Source organism: Acanthisitta chloris, unplaced genomic scaffold (genome assembly GCF_000695815.1).
Source record: "Acanthisitta chloris isolate BGI_N310 unplaced genomic scaffold, ASM69581v1 scaffold4343, whole genome shotgun sequence".
NCBI classification, from domain to species: Eukaryota; Metazoa; Chordata; class Aves; order Passeriformes; family Acanthisittidae; genus Acanthisitta; species Acanthisitta chloris.
In genome coordinates this window covers 11,029-31,649 of record NW_008666445.1, presented here as the reverse complement: position 1 = coordinate 31,649, position 20,621 = coordinate 11,029, and the positions used below count along the sequence as shown (strand labels likewise).

General features: G+C 41.7%; 1 protein-coding gene across 1 annotated transcript in view; it reads left to right on the top strand.

Moving 5' to 3' along the window:
- Window positions 1-5,859: 5,859 nt before the first annotated feature.
- The window catches only part of WDFY1 (WD repeat and FYVE domain containing 1), a gene marked incomplete at its 5' end in the record, with an annotated part of 16,330 nt that continues 1,568 nt past the window's right edge, over window positions 5,860-20,621 (top strand). Inside the window, 9 exons of the mRNA XM_009072107.1 lie at window positions 5,860-5,927; window positions 6,670-6,743; window positions 7,950-8,004; window positions 9,154-9,304; window positions 11,955-12,067; window positions 15,197-15,323; window positions 16,799-16,904; window positions 19,188-19,289; window positions 19,798-19,928. Coding sequence (XP_009070355.1) covers window positions 5,860-5,927; window positions 6,670-6,743; window positions 7,950-8,004; window positions 9,154-9,304; window positions 11,955-12,067; window positions 15,197-15,323; window positions 16,799-16,904; window positions 19,188-19,289; window positions 19,798-19,928 — 927 coding nt within the window. The remainder of the gene's footprint in view (window positions 5,928-6,669; window positions 6,744-7,949; window positions 8,005-9,153; window positions 9,305-11,954; window positions 12,068-15,196; window positions 15,324-16,798; window positions 16,905-19,187; window positions 19,290-19,797; window positions 19,929-20,621) is intronic.

Sequence of the window (20,621 nt, the reverse complement as noted above, 5' to 3'; positions counted from 1 at the left end):
CTGTCAGCTCCTGCCGAGCGGGTGGGAGAGCACAGCTCGTCTGTGCGTGTGAGTGGGTTCTGCAGGAGTCGTGAGCAGAAACGGGACTGGAGGAATATGTTTTTCGAGGCTTTCAGCGCTGCTGGTTGAGTCGTTTGTACTTTACTGCTTCCCCTGTCTGTCGGGAGAGCTGGAGCTTCCCGAGCTGTTCAGTCGGAACAAGCCCGTTCTGGAGGTCTCAGCCCTGGTTCTTCCGGGCTGAAGCAGCTCAGGAGTGAGTTGGCAGATCTGAGGGAGAGGTGGAGATTTACTGATGAGGACCGTGATTTCTACTTGGAAGAGAAAATGTCTTTGGCTGCTTATCCTGATCCTTGGCTGCAGAGCAGGAGACGTCAGCCTCAGGCTGGTAATGTCATTAAGCAGTTACTCAGGTGCAAGGAAAGTGGAAATGAGGAAGGAAGGAGCACAGAGGGTCGTTGGCTAGGAGAATGGTGAGGGGTCAGCGATGGAGTTTCCCCTGTGTTGTGTGGAAAGTGACTGTACATGTGAAGAGGGGCAGGGGATGCTTCTGGAGAGCTCCTGCTCAGGAACTGTGACAGTGTTTCAAAGAAGCTTGTTAAAAGTAGCAAAGTGTGTTCCTTGAGGTGTAGCTTAGTGCTGGGTGATTTTACTCTTGTACTATTTTGAAACTGAATTTGCATTAATTTTTGCATGAATTCTTGTTTGGAAAACCTGACCCTGTGAGAAACAGTATGAGTGCTGACATTCAGAAAGAGCCATGGTGCTAACTGAACTGGTAAACTAGATTTTCTGGCATTTATTTTGAGGTCAAAAAGCACAAACAGACCAGCTATCTAGCTCGTTGGTCTCTTCCCATCCCATGGAGATGACTTTGTGCATCACATGTTGGATAACAGGTTTTGGATGGGACTGAGCAATTTCCTTTTTATTCCACACTTTTTATGTGTAATTGTTGTGGTGCCTCAGTGCTGTGGAGGGTGAAGCTGGGTTTTGGGTGCAAGCATGGTCTGGGTCTTAACATGTTTGTGTCCAGCTTGCTTTGCTGTGCTTCCTGAAGAGGAGAAGAGGAAATAGCAGTTTTTAAGGGTTCATGTCTGAGTTAAACCCGCACAGTTTCATGGTTTGCAGAGACTTGCCTGTGGCAGGCAGTGCCAGCCTCTAAACCTCAAGGTCTAATGCTGAAGGTTAACAGTCTGCATGCTCAGACTGTTGATAAGAGCCAAGGATGCAGCTGTATCTTTATCTGGGCAGGCTTTGGTGTCAGATACAGACCTGTGCAAGGAGAACAGAGGCCACTGCCCACCTTTGGTGTGTGCAGTTCCCAAGAGAGGCTGTGAGCTCAAGGCTGAATGAGTTTTGCCTGCCTTACTATAGGAATTTACTTACATCTTTAAACTTTCAGAGACTGTTGCAGCATATTACCTGTAATCAGGGATACCTCCTACAGCACATCAAAGCCTACTCACTCACATATCCTTCACCTTCAGTTTAACATGTTGTCAAACTTACTGCTCTCCTGTTTGTTCCCTATGAATAGGGTGTAGGTGTTAATACTGCATAACTGATTATGCTGCTGGCAGCAAGCAAAGTGCAGAGTACAAGAAGCAAAAGAGCTGCTGCGTGTGCTAAGAGTAGGGCAAAAGTATTTTTTATTACATCTTGATACAACTAAGGCTGTCAAGTATTTCATAATAAGCAGTCAAAGGAATGTGTTTACAAGTTAAGCAGTGAGGCAAACATTGGTGCACAGACATTCTCCAGGAAAGTTATTTTCTTGCTAGAGAAGTTGTAGGTTTTTTCTGGTTTAAATTGTATTTCCTTGAATGAGAAGTAATGGCTCTATTTGTGAGGGTCTGTGAATGGCAACAAAAATCTAGGGTTTTGCTAAAAGTTTTGAAGATGAAAAAGGAAGCAAGAGTACCTGCAGGGGAGAAACAGTTAATTTTCCTAATCCGATTTTTCAGCACATAATTGCCATCTGTGAAACTTTCTCAGAACTTATCTGGAAAGGATGATTAACTCTGCATCCCAGTCGGCATCTTGCCTGACCCTGGCTCCAAGACAACGTTGGGAATTGTTGCAGTGTGTCCCTCAGCCTGGGCAGCCAGCTCAGGTACCTGCCACGAGTGCTCCAGGTTAGCTCGTGTTTTCTCAGAGCTGACATAGGCCAATGTGGGCTGCACACATCTGTGACTCCTTCAAATCTCTGGACTTAGCCTTTTTATCCTCGTTCTCAGCAGGCAAGTAGCTAAGGCAGGATGAGTGTTTTCCAGCTGTAGCTGGGAATGTTGAGGGCTGATAAGCTGTGTACAAAACCCTAGATGCAAGATGATGGTATTTGTGTTTACCACAAGTTGACCAGGATCTCTGGAGTCATTAGCACATCTGAATGCTGATGTTTGGTGACCATCAGCAGCTGCTTAAAGTCCAGTGGTAGGTTTTGTTGGGTTTTGGTTATGAAACTTAAATATTAGTCAAAACATGTTTTAGTGAGGAGAAATTTGATTATCACCTGTAAGCTGTGTCCTTGAGCTCACATTGCAGTGTGATTAGACCAGATTCCTAATGCTTTTCTGGTAGCAAAATCAAGAGCAGTCAAAATACTTTTGGTTTATTTTATCTACCAGAAAAAGACAGTGTTCTGTTTTTGCTAGGGAAACATCTGCCAGTGATGGATTTCAGGTAGGAAAGCAATTGTTAGTGGTTTGAAGGTGTTGGGAAGATGCACTTCTTGGAACAGGGCTTGTGTAGCTGCATAGTAACTTACATCAGTGCTTGTCTTGTCACGGGTTTGGATTTGCCTGCTAATCTTTCATCGGTTGTTTCTCCCTGACATATGTGCAGTTGGCTTTTAGAGAGCAGGTTATGTAGCATGAGCACAAATACTGTTGGAACTCTGCATTGTCTTTGCTCTCAAACCCCAAGTGTTTTCTCCAGCCCTGTTGGGTGCTTACTCACTCTGTAAAATAAACAGCAGTTGAGAACAATGAAAGTTTTTGGAAATTGGTAAGGCCACACTCAGTATTGCTGGAAGATAGTTTCTGTGTTACTTTTTATTACATTAAAAAGCCCTCCCCAAACTCCCCTTTGAATTGCTTTGCTGTAAAGTTCATGCTGTCCAGATGAAAGCAACTCCTGGTTCAATACTGAGTATTAGGGAAGTTTTGAGGTCGTTTTTAATCTTGGTTTGCTAATTCCTGCCATTCTCAGATATCTAAGTCTAATTTTAAAAGTATGTATGTATCTCTGGGTGCTCCTTAAGGAGTCATCAATTACTATCTTCAAACCAATTTGTGTCTTCCTAGACCCTTTATAGGGAATGCCTAAGGAGAGGTGAGTGGTATCCAGCTCTCCTCAGGTACAGAGCACAGCACTCTCCATTAAATAAAGACCAAGTTTTGAGAAGAGTGCTAAAGCCTCCAGGGTGGTTGTCATAATAAAGCAATTTCGTGGTAGGAGGAGACTGTGGGAGCAGCACTCCTGGGGGATTTCTCTAGTCCTTTAATCTAAGAACTAGTATTTGGCAAATTAATTTATCCTAACATGAGGAGATGCACCACAAAAAATAGGTCCGTAGGAGAGAGAATCGAGAAGTGGCGTTTTGGCACAGGTCACTTGCTGACTGCTGTGAAACAATCTCTTCAAATTTCGCTCAGTCAGAGCTTTGTATAATTAGATATCAAAGTGTCTGACGGCTTATCTCTGCGAGCATGAGGCTCGCGGCGTCTAAATCTTACTTAAACCAAAATAAGAGGCTTTCAGAAGTTAATTTTGCTAACTCTTGCAGCTATTTGCTTAGGTTCTTGACTTTAGCGGGGGCCTGTATTGCTGATGAGCAGTGCACAAATTATACTTCCATGGAACAGTTTCTCAGAAAAAGCAAATCTTGGCTTCTTTCACTCTAGCTCAGTATAATGAACCAGAATACTGAGAGGAAGCAAAGTCTGCTTTGGGAAAATCTGCAGTGCATGATCTCAGTCACCATGATAACTCTGTAGTCTTTTTGTATCAAAAATAATGACCTGACTTTGGCCAGAAGTGAAAGAGTTGAATTACTGGGGGTGGAAACTGCCACCTGAGATGTGCAGAACAGTTTGAATACAGTGGAGCTGGTTTAAAGAGCAGATAAAAAAGCTAGTAAATGTTCATAGGTGCTAACCTAGGCTACTGCTGGCACTGGCATCCTAAGAATAACTTGAAAATGTTGTTTTCCCCATAGCCTCATGTTACTCAGAAATAGCAACTGCTCTTCTGAAGTGTTAACTTAGTGACATAAGGCAGAGCGTCGATTATTGTAAAGAGGAAATGAGAGCTTAATGTAAAATATTTAGTGGACTGGGCTAATGTACATTTGCCACTGAACTGGTGGAAAAGTGACTTGGTTCAAAAGCTGAAAACCATAGTTTTGGGGCAGTGTGTCCTCAGCTGTATACATTTCAAGTTTTAGAAAAGTAGTATGCTAAGGGTGGGTGTTGTCTACTTTATTTTTGAGTGGGCCTTTAAAGCAAAGTCTTTAAATGGGTTGCAAAATTAAAATGTTCTGTCTTCAGCCTGAAAAGTTGTAGTCCTGATGCAAGACACCAGTCCCCTCCTGTGCTCTGTTTGTTCAACACTTTGCTGTCAATCCTGTATGATGTTTAGCAAATCAACCCCCTAGTATGTTTCTAAACTCCAGGCCTTTTATGAGCTGAAAGTAAACAGAACAACTCATCTCAGTGAAGTCTCTTGCCAGTGTTTCCAGGTACGTCTATTTACAGACTGTTTAGGAACGAGGAAGTTGGAATTAAACAGTAACAAAGATAAACAATGGTTTGGAGAGGAAATTTCAAGTAGACTTAAAATAACTTTAACAGTGTCTACATGTGTGCTCGTACAGTCTTGATATAGAGTCACTTCAAGTGTGCCTAATGTTGGAATGTTTTTAATTGACAATAGCTTTCCCCTTCCTTGCTGATTATCTTCTATCCCTCCACTCAGGATTTGACAGTTATGAGAGCTGTTTAATCCTAAATGTTCTCAAGACAGTTTTTCCTTGCCTACCAAGATCTGATTCTGGAAGGTTGCACACTAAAACCAATTTTATAAAGAACCTTAGCATGCTGTCCAAGTCATCTTGTCAGCTTTGAGTTTCTATCGGACTGGCTCATCAATCCTGTTCACATTTAGGCCAGAGGAGCAGTGCAAACTAACAGTAACTAGTGTTGCTTGTCTTTTGCATTTGTACATGAGGGAGTAGAGGCACAGCTTGGAGGGAATACTGGTGGGCTAGATATGATGTTCTCTATGGATCCATACATTGATACTTGGGGACGGAGATGCCAGTAATGTGCTGCTCTGGAGGATGAGGTGCTTCTGTTACTAATATTCAGTATGGGGCTTGCTGAAGGATGAGTTGCACAGAGAAGCTGTAAAAATTCAGAAGTTCAGACTTCCATAATGGAATTGTTTGCAATTTTTTTTCTAAACATATCAGACACTTAATCTGCTATAACATAAACTGTAGTTTGCTCTGCCAAGGCTACAAAGTTTCTGCAACTCGAGTTTGCCTCAAGTATGTCAGAGCCAAGGAGGAGGAATTAAAGGGGTGCAATATGTGGCAATTTGAGGTGAGCTGAAAGTATTTCCATTTCACACTTATTGAAACTCAATGTATAAATAGTTTTGAAGGAAACACTTCAATCCAGTAGTGCCTTTTTTTGGTACTATTATTCTTGTTGTGTTAGATTAATATTTGAGTACTATTATTTCTGTTGTTCCTCTGGCTATTATGTTTGAGGATTGGAGCTGATACATAAGTAATGAACCAGTTCAGATGCACTTCCTCACAACTGGCTTCTCCCTGCTCTTCCCATGACACAGGACAATACGAGTATGGCTGAAGAGAGACAGTGGACAGTACTGGCCCAGCATCTATCACACCATGTCATGTAAGTACAATGCTGGGGATGGTAAGTGATGGCCAGGCATGGCATGGGTTTTGTACCTGTTCTGTGTGTGGGAATACCTCCTTCCCATTTGCCTAAGTGCTGGATTCCCTCAGTTATCTTGATTTTGGGAGCAAATCTAGCCTAGACTTTAATTTGAAACTAGCTACATGGTCGGTGAGATCTATGGCAGCATTCTGTCAGGACCAGATCCTTCACCAGGTAAGTCACTGTGGATCTGCAGCTGTAGATGTCTTAAATGCTGGCAAATAATTTGTCTGCCAGTGAAGTGAGCTTTTCAAACCACTAGCTGAAAGTTCAGACATAACAATTTTCTCTGCTTCTCAAGGTGTGCATTTTTTTTCTTTCGGGGCTCCCTTTGAGATAAGAACTTGAGCTCACTAAAATTAAGTGTAACCAGCTGCACATGCTGTTGCTGCTAGCTCAGCTTTCAGCAACTGTAAAATTCCTCTTGCTGAGTTGCACCTCATGGCAGGAAATTGTGTTTGCATATGGTTCCTAGTGGTATGTCTGAGTTGCAGTCATTGTGTACATGTCCTCAGCTTCACATCTGGGAATTTGACTATCTTAACAAGGGATGATATCTGTGCAGGCTAATTTCTATCAAGCTACTTAATCTTAAACAGCTTTTGTCCTGAGCAAAACCATTGACTTTAATTAAAGTTATGTGTGTCCTTAATAGCTCTGTTTAAATAACTGTAATGCACTTGCCTTTGTTTGACAGCACCATGTTCTGCCATGGCTTATCATCATGACAGCAGACGAATATTTGTTGGCCAGGACAACGGAGCTATCATGGTGAGTTGTGTGACCTTTCTTCAGGGTGTAGATTAGAACTGCTTAGATTCTGTGAGCTCCAGGTGTTGCTGGCAGTTGATAATCTGTTTTCTTTCTGTTCATATTGGAATGCAGCTGCTACTAAATGGCTGAACTTCTTGGCAGTTCACCTGAGGTGTACATGGGAGGACTGCAAGGGTTCTCTGGCTCGATGTGAGCCAGATAGCCTCAAGAAATCACTGAGCCATTAGTGCGGCAGTGACACAAACAATCAGACTTTGCCAAGGAGTTATTTTGAGGGGAGTGCATTGAGCTGGGCACAGTGCCATGGCAGTGCACTAACAGGGGTTGTGAACTGCAGCTAGCTTGATGTGTTCAGGAGTATGGATCTGCCTGCATCTTGCCATGTACACATTTCTGGATTTGCTGGCTGCAGCTCTTTTTATGATGTGGAAATTTCAACACTCGCTCTAAAATTACAGGAGGCTGAGTTTTTCTTTTCTTTCTGGGAGCTCGTCCTTCTGTCTTTCTGTACTCTTGCTGTAGTTGCTGTCTCTGCCCTGGAGAGCAGATACACATGGCAGAACAGAAAGTGGGTTTGTATTCTTCCCCTCTTTTATTGGTAAAGGAGAGGAATCTTGTGACTCTCAGATGACTTAATGGTTTCCTTTCTCTATGAGAATAAGGTCAAGATAATAACTGTCCTGTGAGGAGCCAGGGTACTGCAGGAGTGTCATAAATAGTGAGTCTGCTGGTAACTGCTGGGAATAGACTACAGAGAACTGCACAGAACAATGATTCTAGTGATAATGACTGGAAATGGCAAGTTGAGACTTAAAATTTCATTAAGCTTAATGGATCAAATAGACCATACTCTCATTTAAACCTGTCCATTATGAAGTCTCAGATGCTTAAGTCCTAAATACTACATGATTCAGTTTTGTTTGTTCCTGCTGGGGACAAATGAGATCACATCTTTTCCTATACTTTCCCTTCAGTAAGTTCAGTTCTGAAGGGATGTTTCCTGTGAAAATTCAGTTCACTAATAACCTTAATTTACAGTTGGTATGTTAGTGTGCTTTGCTCCAGCCTCAGAAACTGCTAGTTTTTGGTGAGATATATTGCTGGTACACAAATTTTGACTCGTGAGGTTACTGCTCTTTTTTGGGTATCAGTGTTGCTTATGCCACTGTGGTAAATTTTCTAACGATTTCACTTTGCTTTCAGGAGTTTCATATTTCTGAGGACTTTAATAAGATGAACTTTGTGAAGACTTATCCAGGTAAACTGTTAACCAGTGTCTACACTAACATTTGTGAGAAGGGAAGGCATCTAAAATCTTGGGAAACTGGACACAGTCACAGATTAATCAAGGCCAGATACACTTTAAATCTGGCTGACCTTATAGTTGTCACTTAGGTGGGGATAACAGCCACGAGATAAATGTTCTGTCAGTCAGCTGAGTCCAAGTTGCAGTCATTATCATTTAGTTCAGTACATCATTAGCCTGCAAGTGTAATGAGCCAGAACTAGTGAGTTCACATTTTGCTCTTCACTTGGAGTAGTTATAGTACATGAGTGTTGGTGTAAGAGCTTTCCAAAGGTGCATTTTGGTGTTTGCAATTTCCATCCTTACTTTTTGTAACCACTGGGTTTGGTTACTTCTAGCTGAAAGTAAGAGTCCTTACCTTCTCTGTCATCTTAAGAGAGCAATAGGGATGAAAAAAATCTTATTTTTCTGATACATGGAAAATAGGAATCGTTCTAATGTTTATGGAGATGATAATTTCAGCATTTGTCTGCATATCCTTAAAAGAAATACAAAACTCAGTTGCTGGTTAAAATTGGAATATTGATGTGAAAGGCCTGAAGGAAGCTCTTAAAGACTGCAGATTATGTACCAAAACAAAGTACAGTTTGTCTTTTTCTCCTAAGCACAAACATTGCTTCTATCAGTGTCAGGGAGTCATAAGACCTTGTTTTTAAAGCCAACACCACCTCCCTTTATCCTAAGGGAGATAAATTTGAGCATAGCTCTGCTGGGGTCAGGAAAAGAGGCATTTAAAGAATGCAATTAAAGTTCTTAGAAGTGTTAAATTACTCTACAGAACTCCTAGGCTAACTAGAAGAAGATGAGGGTTTGCCAGTTCCTTGACCAGAGCATCTTGGATATCTGGGCTGAACTCCTCTCTCTCTGGGAGAAAGGCTTAAATTAGCTGACTGATGTGTTTGGTTCACTTAAGCTGGCAAATACTAGGTGGAACAATGTGAACCTTTTAATTCAGCCAAAAAGCAAGTATAGTGGTAAAATAATCATCCTGGGGCATTGCTTAGGTATAATCTCCAACCTGTGTCTCTTTGAATCAGAATATATGAACACATCACTTCAATTTTGGGGGGAAAAATAGCCATAATCATCTTCTTCTCACAGCCCATCAGAATCGAGTGTCTGCTATTACTTTCTGCCTGGCATCAGAGTGGGTCATCAGCACAGGTCATGACAAGTGTATCAGCTGGATGTGCACCAGGAGTGGGAGTATGCTGGGGAGACATTACTTCACCTCTTGGGCTTCATGTCTACAGTATCCTTTGAAAAATGAAAAATCCCTGAAACTGGAAAAGTACTTTGTTCCTTTAGCTCAGTTTGTTCCCTGGAGTGACATCCCTTGCAAGTCTGCTAACCCTTGTTCTGATTAGAAGTGCAATACCTCTATTTCCATTAGCAGTTGGGGATGATGTGACCTTGAGTTGCAGAAATTGCAATGTGTACAAATTCCTAATTTTGAGATGTTTGGAGCATCTTGTGGAAGTGACTAGTAACTGTATCCACAGCCTAGCCTGTATAATTCCTAGGCAAGTCACTTTGTTCAACATATGTCAGTATGAAACATCCTGAAAACCTTTTGGACTGCTTTAATGTTTCTGTCTTTGTCCATGTTAATCTTTTGTATCTTTAAGCTACAAGGTATGTTGAAACTTTATTCACTACTGTCTGTGTGCAGTTTGCTTTCCTGCAATCTGCATTTAACTGCACCATTTGTAGCTTGAGCACTCAGGTTGTCTATTCAGCTTTAAGTACTTCAGGGCATTATTTACCCTATGTAAAAGACTTGCAAACCCAATAATTTAAAATGTAGATCACATATCAAAACTGTTGAGCAGAAGTTAAATACTTAAAATTCTAAACCTAGCTTTTAGCACTTGTTAATGGTGATGGGTTAGATGTGACTGGACAGTAATTGGAGGTACTGGTTGGTGTATGAAGTTTAATGGCAGTAATTTTTAGAAGTGGCAAGATTCAAAAGCTGAAAGAGGTCAACTACCTGGATTTAAAACACAAAGACCTCTCTAGAGTGGCTCTATACCTGTGTAGTGGTAAGAAACTAGGAGGAAAACTAAGTGCTGGGTTGCCAGCTGCATGTCTGGCTGTCTGAGGTCTTCCATCTGTGCACAGCCTGCCTTACTGACTGAAGAGCTGACAGGTCTGTATTGCTGTACTGTTGTTCTTTTTTGATGTCTTTGTTTTAGAGTTCAGGGGAGTTGTGTCCCACAAATCACTTCATGTGCAGCTCTCTTCAGCTGTGTGCAGCACAGATGGGGTTAAAGCTGGGGGGTGTGTGTGTGTTGGAGACCAACTCACAGAACTCTGGTGAACAGTCTGAGCCTCACTGAATTCCATGGACTCTATAGCTAATGCTATTGCAAATAATGGATCAGTTTATTATTGAACTGGAGAAAAGAATATGACCTTTTATGTCGAGATCAAAGTAAATTTCCACTGAAGAACTTGACATTTGGAAATGCATTGTGATTGATCCTGCTTTGGACTTGTGTTTGGAAGAACCAGCTTTCTGGTGTGTGTACCAGGTGCTTGATCTTCCTATGAGGAGGTTCCTTAGGAGTTATTTATTAATGATCCGATGTGAAAGCTTCTGAAAACACAGCAGAGTGCCTATTCTTTACTGGATTACTGGGGATAATGCAGGTCTGAATTTCCAAGATGCAGAAAGGATCACATGTCCAGAGACTTAGAGGATTTGTTGAAAGTAAATTGTTTATCTCAAGATTCTGAAGGCTTAAGAGATTTTGGAATGTCATCAGATGGCAAAGCCTCTGCATTTTCACTTATGGTGCTGGACTTTTTGGTGCACTGACTTCTTAAAGCTAGCCTTTTCTGTGGCATACCAGAGGCTACTTTGCTAGCTGCTTCTTGTGTTTTTGTGCAGCTCCAGGAGGACACCTGAGTTTATCCACAGCTGTTGGGTTATGTGGTGTCAGCTCTATGGTTTTTTTGTAGCTCTTGCTTATATTCTGAACAGCAAAAGTCTTCTAAAGGCAGCAAATTATCTAGTTCCATCAGCTTGCCATACTTCAGTTTCTGGAGACAGTAACGTAGTGACAAAAACTGAGTATCAGACAGCTGTTTGAAGATGTTGTCCAATGTGCCACCTTGGTCCCATGTTAGAGAGTGGTGTGGCTTTTATGTCAGTGTGAACTGACAGAATCCTTTCTGAAATACAGGGTTTTTTTGCTGGGCACATAGCCATAGCCTTAAGGGTCAGATTTGCCCAGAGAAGTTGTGGCTGCCCCATCCCTGAAGGTGGTCTAGGCCAGGCTGGATGGGGCATTGAGCAACCTGGTCTAGTGGAAGGGTGTCCCTGCACATAGCAGGGGATTTGGAACTACATAATCTTTAAGGTCCCTTCCAACCCAAACCATTCTGTGATACCATGCTCAAGGACCTGCACTGGTAAACTGGGAAGTGCAGAGAACAGAACAAGAAATAAGATGATCTCACCTTCTCAGTCGGGAGTCGCCCAGTGTCCAGTGAGGTTGTCCTAATGGTAGCTCTGCACTGCAACAAGTAGCCTGACAAGTTCTGGCATCTCTTGTAGACAAGCATGAGTTATGTGAATAACTGCTAGAAATGGTCTAAATCTATTTGGTTTACCTTAAACTGGAGCATGGATTATCTCGTGGTTTCCCCAGTGGCTGTCTAAAACTTTTTTCACTTTCTGTGCAGTTTTACTTTCACATGTAGGGAAGTGTGATGAGAAGAGAGGAATAAAAAAGGTTTATTACAGTCTCCAACCTCTTTAGAAGCAATTATGTAAATATTTATCTGGCATATTAAAATGTTCTTTTCCAATTCTTTTAGGCTCTGTAGCTGACTGTTTCAGTCCCATAAAATACTCTTGGAGCAAATGAGGCTTCTCCTTGACTGGTGTTCAGATATGACTATGAAACTCAGCATGCATTTGTTGGTGATTATTCTGGACAGATCACTCTTCTGAAGCTTGAGCAGAATACATGCTCAGTTATCACAACACTTAAAGGGCATGAAGGTAAAGTAATTCTTTGTCTTAAATCCACTTGACCCAGATGTAGTACCTCTTTGTAAAGCAGGGTGTGACATTCAGTTGCATATTTGCCTCTCCCGGTTAGATATTGGATAGCAACCAGAGCATGGTAGTAGTTATCCAAAACTGCTCAGAGCTGTACATTTGTTTGCCTGTTAAAAAACAGACACATTCTTGCTGAGGGGAAATCTTAGCCTTAAAAATAGTGGCAGGTACTTTTATTATAGATGAAAAATGAAGGTAAATATATGCATTCAGTTAAACACAAGTTACCCACTAGATGGCCACCTTTAAAAGCTTTACTCTCCCTAACACTGAAGAGAGAATGAGGATGTGTTAGTTTTATTTCTTTTTTTTTTTTTTCCTAGGAGACCTTGTAATATTATGATAACACCTAAAGCAGCTTTAGCAAACCCCAGTCTAGATTCTACAAAGCCACTTAATTCTTCCCAATGCAGACTTTGCTATTCTGATCAGTCTTTCTGTGACTCTAGTTCAGTTTCCTATGTTTAGCTGAAACTAAGCTATAAGCAAGAAATCTAGAGAGCCTTTTAGAATAAAAACTGCCTAGTCAAAGGCAAATGTCTCATCCTGTATGGTACAGCTATAAGTCATAGAATCATAGAATCAACCAGGTTGGAAAAGATCTCGAAGATCGTGTCCAATCCTACCGTGGTCACTAGACCATGGCACTAAGTGCCACATCCAGTCTCAGCTTCAAAACCTCCAGGGATGGTGAATCCACCACCTCCCTGGGCAGCACATTCCAATGCCTGAGCACTCTCTCTGTAAAAAATCTCTTCCTAATATCCAACCTAACCCTCCCCTGGCAGAGCTTGAGTCTGTGCCCTCTTGTCCTGCTGCTGGTTGCCTGGGAGAAGAGACCAACCCCCACCTGACTCCAACCTCCTGTCAGGGAGTTGCAGAGGGTGATAAGGTCTCCCCTGAGCCTCCTCTTCTCCAGGCTTCCTCATGGCACTTGTGCTCCCGTCCCTTCACCAGCCTCGTTGCTCTTCTCTGGACCTGCTCCAGCCCCTCAGTGTCCCTCCTGAGCTGAGGGCCCAGAACTGAGCACAGGATTCAAGGTGTGGCCTCACCAGCACCGAGTCCAGGGGTCCCCTCCCCTCCCTGGTCCTGCTGACCACACTGGTCCTGATCCAGGCCAGGATGCCTTATAACAAATGAGGAACCAAATAGTCTGTAACGTGATATGGAGCCACTGTTGGCTCTAATGAATAAGGCAGGAATACAAATCACAAAGAATGTGTAACTTACTAATATGCTGAGAATAAACAAGACATTGCCTTTTCCCGTGTGATACTGGCAATGTGCAAATCAGCTGACTAGTTTGTGTTTGGGTAGGGGTGAACTGCTGCATCCTGAGTCTGGGACCCCCTGGAAAAGGCTGCCTTGTTTAATAGCTGTAAGTACAGAGTAGGCTTTGTTAAAGCTGGGTGGACTCCTGATTTACAGATGACTGTAAAATGATAAAGTTGGTCTCAAATGCAGGAGGCAAGTTGAGGTCTTCAAATGGTAAATGTCTCTTCTGCTTTGTAGCAGAATTTCAGAATGTTTCAGTTAAAAACAAAGTAATTCTCTTGGCCATAGAGACTCCTTTACCTCAGTATACTTTTGCACTAGTCTGTATTCTAATGCAACTCCTTGGTAGATGTTGCTGTTAGTCTGAAAGGAGTATATGGGACCTCTTATAGTGCATGTTCTATCTATTGAGTTATGGTGAACTTCCAAGCACCAACTGCAGCAATTCTGTCTGCATGGCAGAGACCTTTGGCTTATGTATAAGTTCCATACAGGGATTGTGATCCTTAAAACAAGAAGTGATCTAGGTATTAAATTTGAGGGACAGAAACAGGTTTTTCTTCAACTGGTATATATTTTTCCTTTTTCTTTTTTCTTCTTTTTTAAAGCAGATCTGATTATGTGTGTGTATATATGTATTTGTGTAATATTCCTAAGGCCAAGTAACTCCAAACTTAAATGCCATCCAGTCCTGCTTAGAGTGCAGCTGTGTTTGGCAGACTTCAAAAGTCTGATCCCATTTTGTTTCCTTTCTAGCTTTTGCTGGGTGTAGCTTCATAAGCAAGCAGTGTTTGCTTTGCAGTTTAAATGGGTTTAGAGTTTGTTCTTCAGCTGTCAGCTTCCAGAATTCTCCAAATGTGTCAGCCTGTAACGCTGAGATAATGCTCAAACTGCCTTTTGTGGTGCAAATGCTGTTCCCAGATGGGTCAGTCTGAAAACAGGGTAGCCCTAAAGGAGGCAAAACCAGTCTTTTGCTTCAGAGAGTTGGAAAGGACTGATTTGGGCTCTAATTGCCTTTCATCTTGCCTTCAAACTAGCAATGCTTTTGATGACAACTGAGCAGTGGAAGGATGGTTTAAAGGGAAGGATCTTCATAAGGGAATAAAATGTCCCAACTTGACAACTCTAGGTGGCATGAGTGGCAAATTACTCCTTTAGGCTCCTGGCTATTTTACCATGCATATGGGTTTAGTATAAGGTTGCTACTGTCAGATGGCTCATTTCTTTCTGTATTTGCCTAATGGAGCACACCAGCCAGGCTGGGCCTTCTGAAATCTGGTTTTGTAATTTAGTAAGCAGTGGCAGATTTGCTAACAGCAACGAAACTGTCACTTAGTTTCTGATTCTAACTACTAAAAGGTTGTAAATGGTTATGCAAGGCAGTTGGTTTACCTGTGAGCACTGAATGCTGTCCTGCAACCACTGGCCAAGCACTTTACTGAGTTGTACATACTAGTCTTTGCTTGGCACGTGTTAGTAGTTTTCATTTTCCAAAGCTCACATAGCAGCCTGGCAACTCTTAAAACCAACTGCCTAAATACAAGGCTAGTAACTCCAACATTCTGGCTTTTGCTTGACCTGACTGTCTTCTTAGAGACACTGTGCTGTTGTCCTGTGCTCTTTGCCTCTCTGTCAGGACTACATCCTGCTGTTCCCTGCTGTCCTTTGCCTTAAGGCTTCCAGTAGGTTACTGGAGCAAGGCATTACCTCAGGTTTCATTTTAATGCTCCAGAAGAGCATCGTTAAGTTGGGGAGTGGGTCCCTCACATCTAACTGCAGAATGTTCTTTCCTAGGGAGTATTACTTCCCTGTGGTGGGATCCTGTTCAGCGACTGCTCTTCTCAGGTGCCTCTGATCACAGCATAATCATGTGGGATATTGGTGGAAGGAAGGGGAGAACGCTTCTGCTCCAGGGACATCAGTATGTAATGGTGTCTTATTTTTCCTGCATGGTCTGTAATGAGCACAGAGTCTCAGGAAGGCTAAACAGCATGACAAGATATTTGAGTATTTGTGAATAATGGAGAAAATACCTTTTTGCAGAACTCTGAGCGCTTTGAGGGGGAAGGATAGTCAGTATTAGGAACATGTTACTGATGAATCTTGTTTTTGTTCATGTTTGATACATTCTTGTATCCTAAATCATCTGGTTTGGTCTTTGTGTAAGAGTTGCATGTGTCTGTATTGTAAATACTGCACTGAGTTCCCTGTGAAGGTGGGACTAGAACCTTAATGTATGAGCATGTTCATGCACCCATAGAGAATAAGCTTCAGTTTGTTCTTCCTCTTTGTCTCTTTCTATCAGTGAGGTGATAAACTGATTGAGAACAGGTAGTTAGTTGTCTGTATTTAATCAAATCTTTATTTTGACAGAGACACAACACTAGCTGCCATTTCTAAACACAGGGCCTGAACTGACAGGCAGTTGACTGCAGAAGTTGTGTTCTACTTAGAAATGCAGTGGTAGTAGAGATCTTGTTTATGTTTAAAGATGTATTTGTGTAGTGCATTCTCCTCTTGTCTAATTCCATAGATGCCTCCATCCACCTTTGATCGAGACCGGTAGCCTTAGCCCTAGAGCTCTTGTTAAATTTTGAGGGTTTAGTTTTATGGCTAAAGAATGAATAATAGAGTACTGGTTAAAAAAAAGTAACTGAAGCCAGTGACTGGAGGACTCTATACTGCTGTTACTGCTGCATCATGTGTCCTGGTGAAGACTTGTAACAGTTTCTCTTCAAACATCACACTTAGCATCAAACTTCATACTGAATGGGAAAGTAAGTTCTTCTGAGAAGCAGAATGGCTTTTTTAATTCAACTTAGTTGTTGCAAAACAGGCTAGTACTATTGAGCTCCTTTGTTTAGGTTCTTAGGGTAGACTGTTATTTTGCCATGACTTTATTTAGGATTAATTTGTCTTACTGCTGAATGCACGCTTTGCTTTGCAGCTACAGATATACTTACTGAGATTTGTTAGCAAAAGTGGAAGCTCTGTCTGCTTCCTAGCTGCATCTTGAAACAAACATTCCTCTTTTTTTCCAGTTGTCTCTATTTTGATAACTGACTTTCCTTGCCAACATAGGAGAGTATTTGCATGCACACTCTGAGCCAGATGACACTCAGCTCACTGTCAGTGCTTACTGCCAGCAAATGTTAAGGTGGAACTGTACTTCTGGTGTTCTACTCAGACCTGTAAGAACACTGTTCTAGGCAACATCCTGATACGAGGGTAGTGCTTAGGTGACAGCATCTGTTCACTCATCCTCACAGCTCTACTTCGAAGACTTAGCAAAGTGTTTGGAAATCAGTTTGGCTTCACAGGGATAAATCGGAGATTCTTGGGTAACTCAGCTTTATTTAAATACCTGTGGGTAAATAGTGTCTGCTTTGTTTGCAGTGACAAGGTGCAGGCTATCTGTTACCTCCAGCTGACACGGCAGCTGGTGTCCTGTTCAGCAGATGGAGGAATTGCTGTTTGGAACATGGATATCAGCCGAGAAGAGGTAACGTCATGTCCTGGGTCAAAGAGTTTTTATCTCAGTCTGATGCAACTCTGCTTAGTCAGTTCTGCAGGCTGCTTTCCTTACGTTGTCTGATACTTTGAGGCTGAATGATATTACTCAAACCTGTTCTGCTGTAGTAGCTGTCCATGCTGCATTGTAGTGAGTGGATTCCCAGGACAGAAGTGCAGGACACACTTGGGACTGCTTAGTCTTATCTGTGTGACAACATGTTCACTGGGATGGCCATGGCCTGAACAGTCCTAAGCAGACAAGCTTCTGCAGTAAAGAAACCAATGGACTGTGCTTCAGGACTCTTGAAATAAGTTCTCAACTCGTGTCAAAGCAGGTAAAGAAGTGAGATGCAGGTTTTGAGATGCAGTTCAGAAGGCAGAGGTTGAGTCCCCAGGCAAGTTTTTTGAAGACTTCAGTACACAGCAATTGACCCTGCCTTGCACATTCCTTCTGCATCAGTTCATATCCATCATGGGAGCTGGAAAGATCTGTTACTGCTATCTTTGGTTAAACCTTAACTATAGGAGTTAGTTTTGGTTGCTCCCATCAAGTAGTATTTAAGGCTCAGCCTTTCTTTCCCTGTTGCTTTTTCTTAAATGCAAGTGTCATGATTAAGAACTGTTTTCTGACATGTGTTGAACTGTCACCTTAAACACATGGAATGCTGTCTGTTGCACTCCTCACATTTTCAGCATGGTGATTTCTCATCAAAACTTCTGTGATATTGTAAAATTTTATTGTTGAATTTTTTTCCCAATTGTATTTTTAAGTCAAGATGTGGCCATTTCTCCTCTGGATCTGCACACAATAATTAAAGTATCTTCTAAATAATACACTTTTAATGCAATTAAAATAGTATGATTAAGGTGGAACAGCCATGATGTATCAGAACTTGTTGGAAAATCATAATGAAGCCCAATCCAAAAGCAAAGAAACTAAATGTTTGGAGAATGATGGACGTAGTGCCTCTGAAGCATTAGTTAGTGAGTCATGTTACAAGGTATCTTCAAACATGCCCTAATGCACATAAAACTAGAAAACAGATTTTTTTTTTTATTAGAAGGAATAGTAACTCCACTGACAGCTATATTACTGCTCTCGTGCACTTCCAACTGTATGTTGGCAATTATATTGGTAGTACTGGAAGTTTTTAATCTCCTGTTTAATGTCTGAAATTAAGATGAAAAGAATAGGAGGATATCCTGTTTTTCTGTATAGAAGGAGCCAGAAAGTGGCTTGTCTTCTCAAAAATGCTATTAAGTGAAAACTGCTATTCTAAGTATCTGAAAGGAGCAATATGGAACATCTCACTTGGAGAGGCAGCTCATTTCTTCTGCTCTCCTCCCCACCCTCCATGCTGGACTTGTTACTACCCTTTACGGTATTTTCCACTAGCATGGGGAAAGGAAGGGGATGCAGTGAAGGTTGAAGATGTACAGATATATCTGATATCAGTAAATATTCATAGTGAAATGGTGGTGCAACTGAGAATACTATTGTTTTCTTACTGTCATTGATGGATGTAAGTGAATTGAGGAGAAAAGATGCTTTGTTCCAGCTTTCCTCCTGCTGAGTCTCACTTCCTCATCAAATGTATGAAGTTGTGTAGAATACACATGTTCTGGTTGTAGCCTGTGTGCTAAAAATATTGTGCCTCTCTTCCTGTCTCTTACAAAAATGCTCAGTTAAAGTATCTGAGAATGTTGACATGTGTGAGAGCTCTATTTTCATTTGGCCTAGTCCATTTCTGGCAGGAAAGGTGTGTGGGTGGGAGAAGGGATGCTTAATGAAGATGTAGGCAGGATGGAAAATGCACATGAATTCCTACTTATTTCAAACTACAATCCTAGGAAAGCAGAAAAGATACTCACAGAATTTACTTCTGGACACCCCCTTTCTTAGAGGGTATGTTCTTCTACAGCTTGGATTGCACTAGCCTGTAAAAATCCTCTAGTTCACCAGAGCAGCAATCTTTGAATGCCTGCAGCAAGTTTAATCACTTAGATGTTTGAGTGAGTTTTCTTGTTAAGGCAGTAACATTACATATTGCTGGAGGTGTGTAGGTAACAAATAACTGTAGTCTTGGAGTTGGGGCTTTTGTACTAAACTTGCTATGTACTATACCTTAAGCAATCTGTTGTTGTCATGTCCAGAACTGAGCCAGGGCATCTTTCCAAGTAAAACTTTACTTTGGGTTCTTGAAACAAACTTCCTCTACTGTTGTGTGAGGAAAAACAATATTGATTGCCTGCATCTCTTGCTCTTTTGTAGGCTCCTCAATGGCTAGAAAGTGATTCCTGTCAGAAGTGTGAACAACCTTTCTTCTGGAACATAAAACAAATGTGGGACTCGAAGACAATAGGGTTGAGACAGGTGAGGTGGTTGGTTTGAGTGTTTAGCTGGACTTCAGCACGTAAGCAGAATGTAAACAGAAAACAGTAAAGCTGTTAGGTCTTTTCATCTGTTGGTATTTTGTTGCTTTGAAATGAGGCTCTGTTGAGAGGTTACAGCTTTGAGGCAGCACTAAGACATTTCCAAACCCAATCAAAGTGTTGCATCAAACTCGTGTCACAGTGTGAAGGAGGCTGTACTAGGGGTGCTCGGTTGGATTTCTCTGAATATTTCTGTGCACTGGAGCTGTGGGCAGCTAATCCTGAAGTCTTGTGTGAAGAGACACACAGTGCCCCATAACCAGGCAAACTGCAGCCTAACATGTTGTAAGTGCTCAGTCCAGTGAGGCAGTAATGGCCCTGGTTGAAGTAACAGAGCAGTTCAGGTTGCAAAAACAGAAGCTTTATTGTTGTTCAGTGAACACATGGTAAGGTGATCAAATTGCACAGTGTAGTGATTTATTTGTTTGTTTTCTTCTTCCTCCATCAAGCATCATTGCAGAAAATGTGGGCAAGCAGTGTGTGGCAAGTGCAGTACCAAACGGTCAAGTTACCCAATCATGGGATTTGAGTTCCAGGTCCGTGTCTGTGATTCCTGTTTTGAGTCCATCAAGGAAGAAGAGTGAGTATTAAGGAATAGTAAATTGAAGTAATACTGCAGGTGGGCAGAAACACTTGTGCTTTCTGCACATCCACACAAAATGCTTCAAAAAAGCTGACTCTCTGCTAATAGGACACCTTGCCTTGGGCACTCAAAGTTCTGCAGTGGCAGAGATCTCCCAAATGGCTCTGGAAGCTAATTTGGATCACATGGTATTACAGCTCTATGCTTGCCTTTCCATGAGCTTAGATCTAGACTTGAAGCATATTTGTCTCAAGATTTCTGTTCAGTGAAAAGCTATTGGTTGCACATAAAATTGCTCAAAGAGTGCCTGACAATGCATCACACCTGCCAGGGTGTATGCGCATTAGTTCATGTGCACTTACTGAAACCTGGTTTTTATGGGAATATTTTTCACAGACCAACATTATTTTCTCTATGTAAGTAAGTCAGGTTAAAACGTCATTTGCTGTCTCATTAAATTTGTCTGAACAATGAAGGAACCTCTTTTGATTACTCGTTGAACTGAGTAATCAGATTCAACGATTTTGGGGGTGTCTGGAGGTTTTTTTGTTGTGGTGGTGTTGGGTTTTTTGATCATTTTGTTGTTTGCTTGTTTGTTTGTTTTTGTAAAGGGAGGTGCTATGCCCTAGTTGTCTCACTACAGCCAGCAGGAAAAAAATGTAGCTGAGCTTGACTTTCTAACCAAGAACA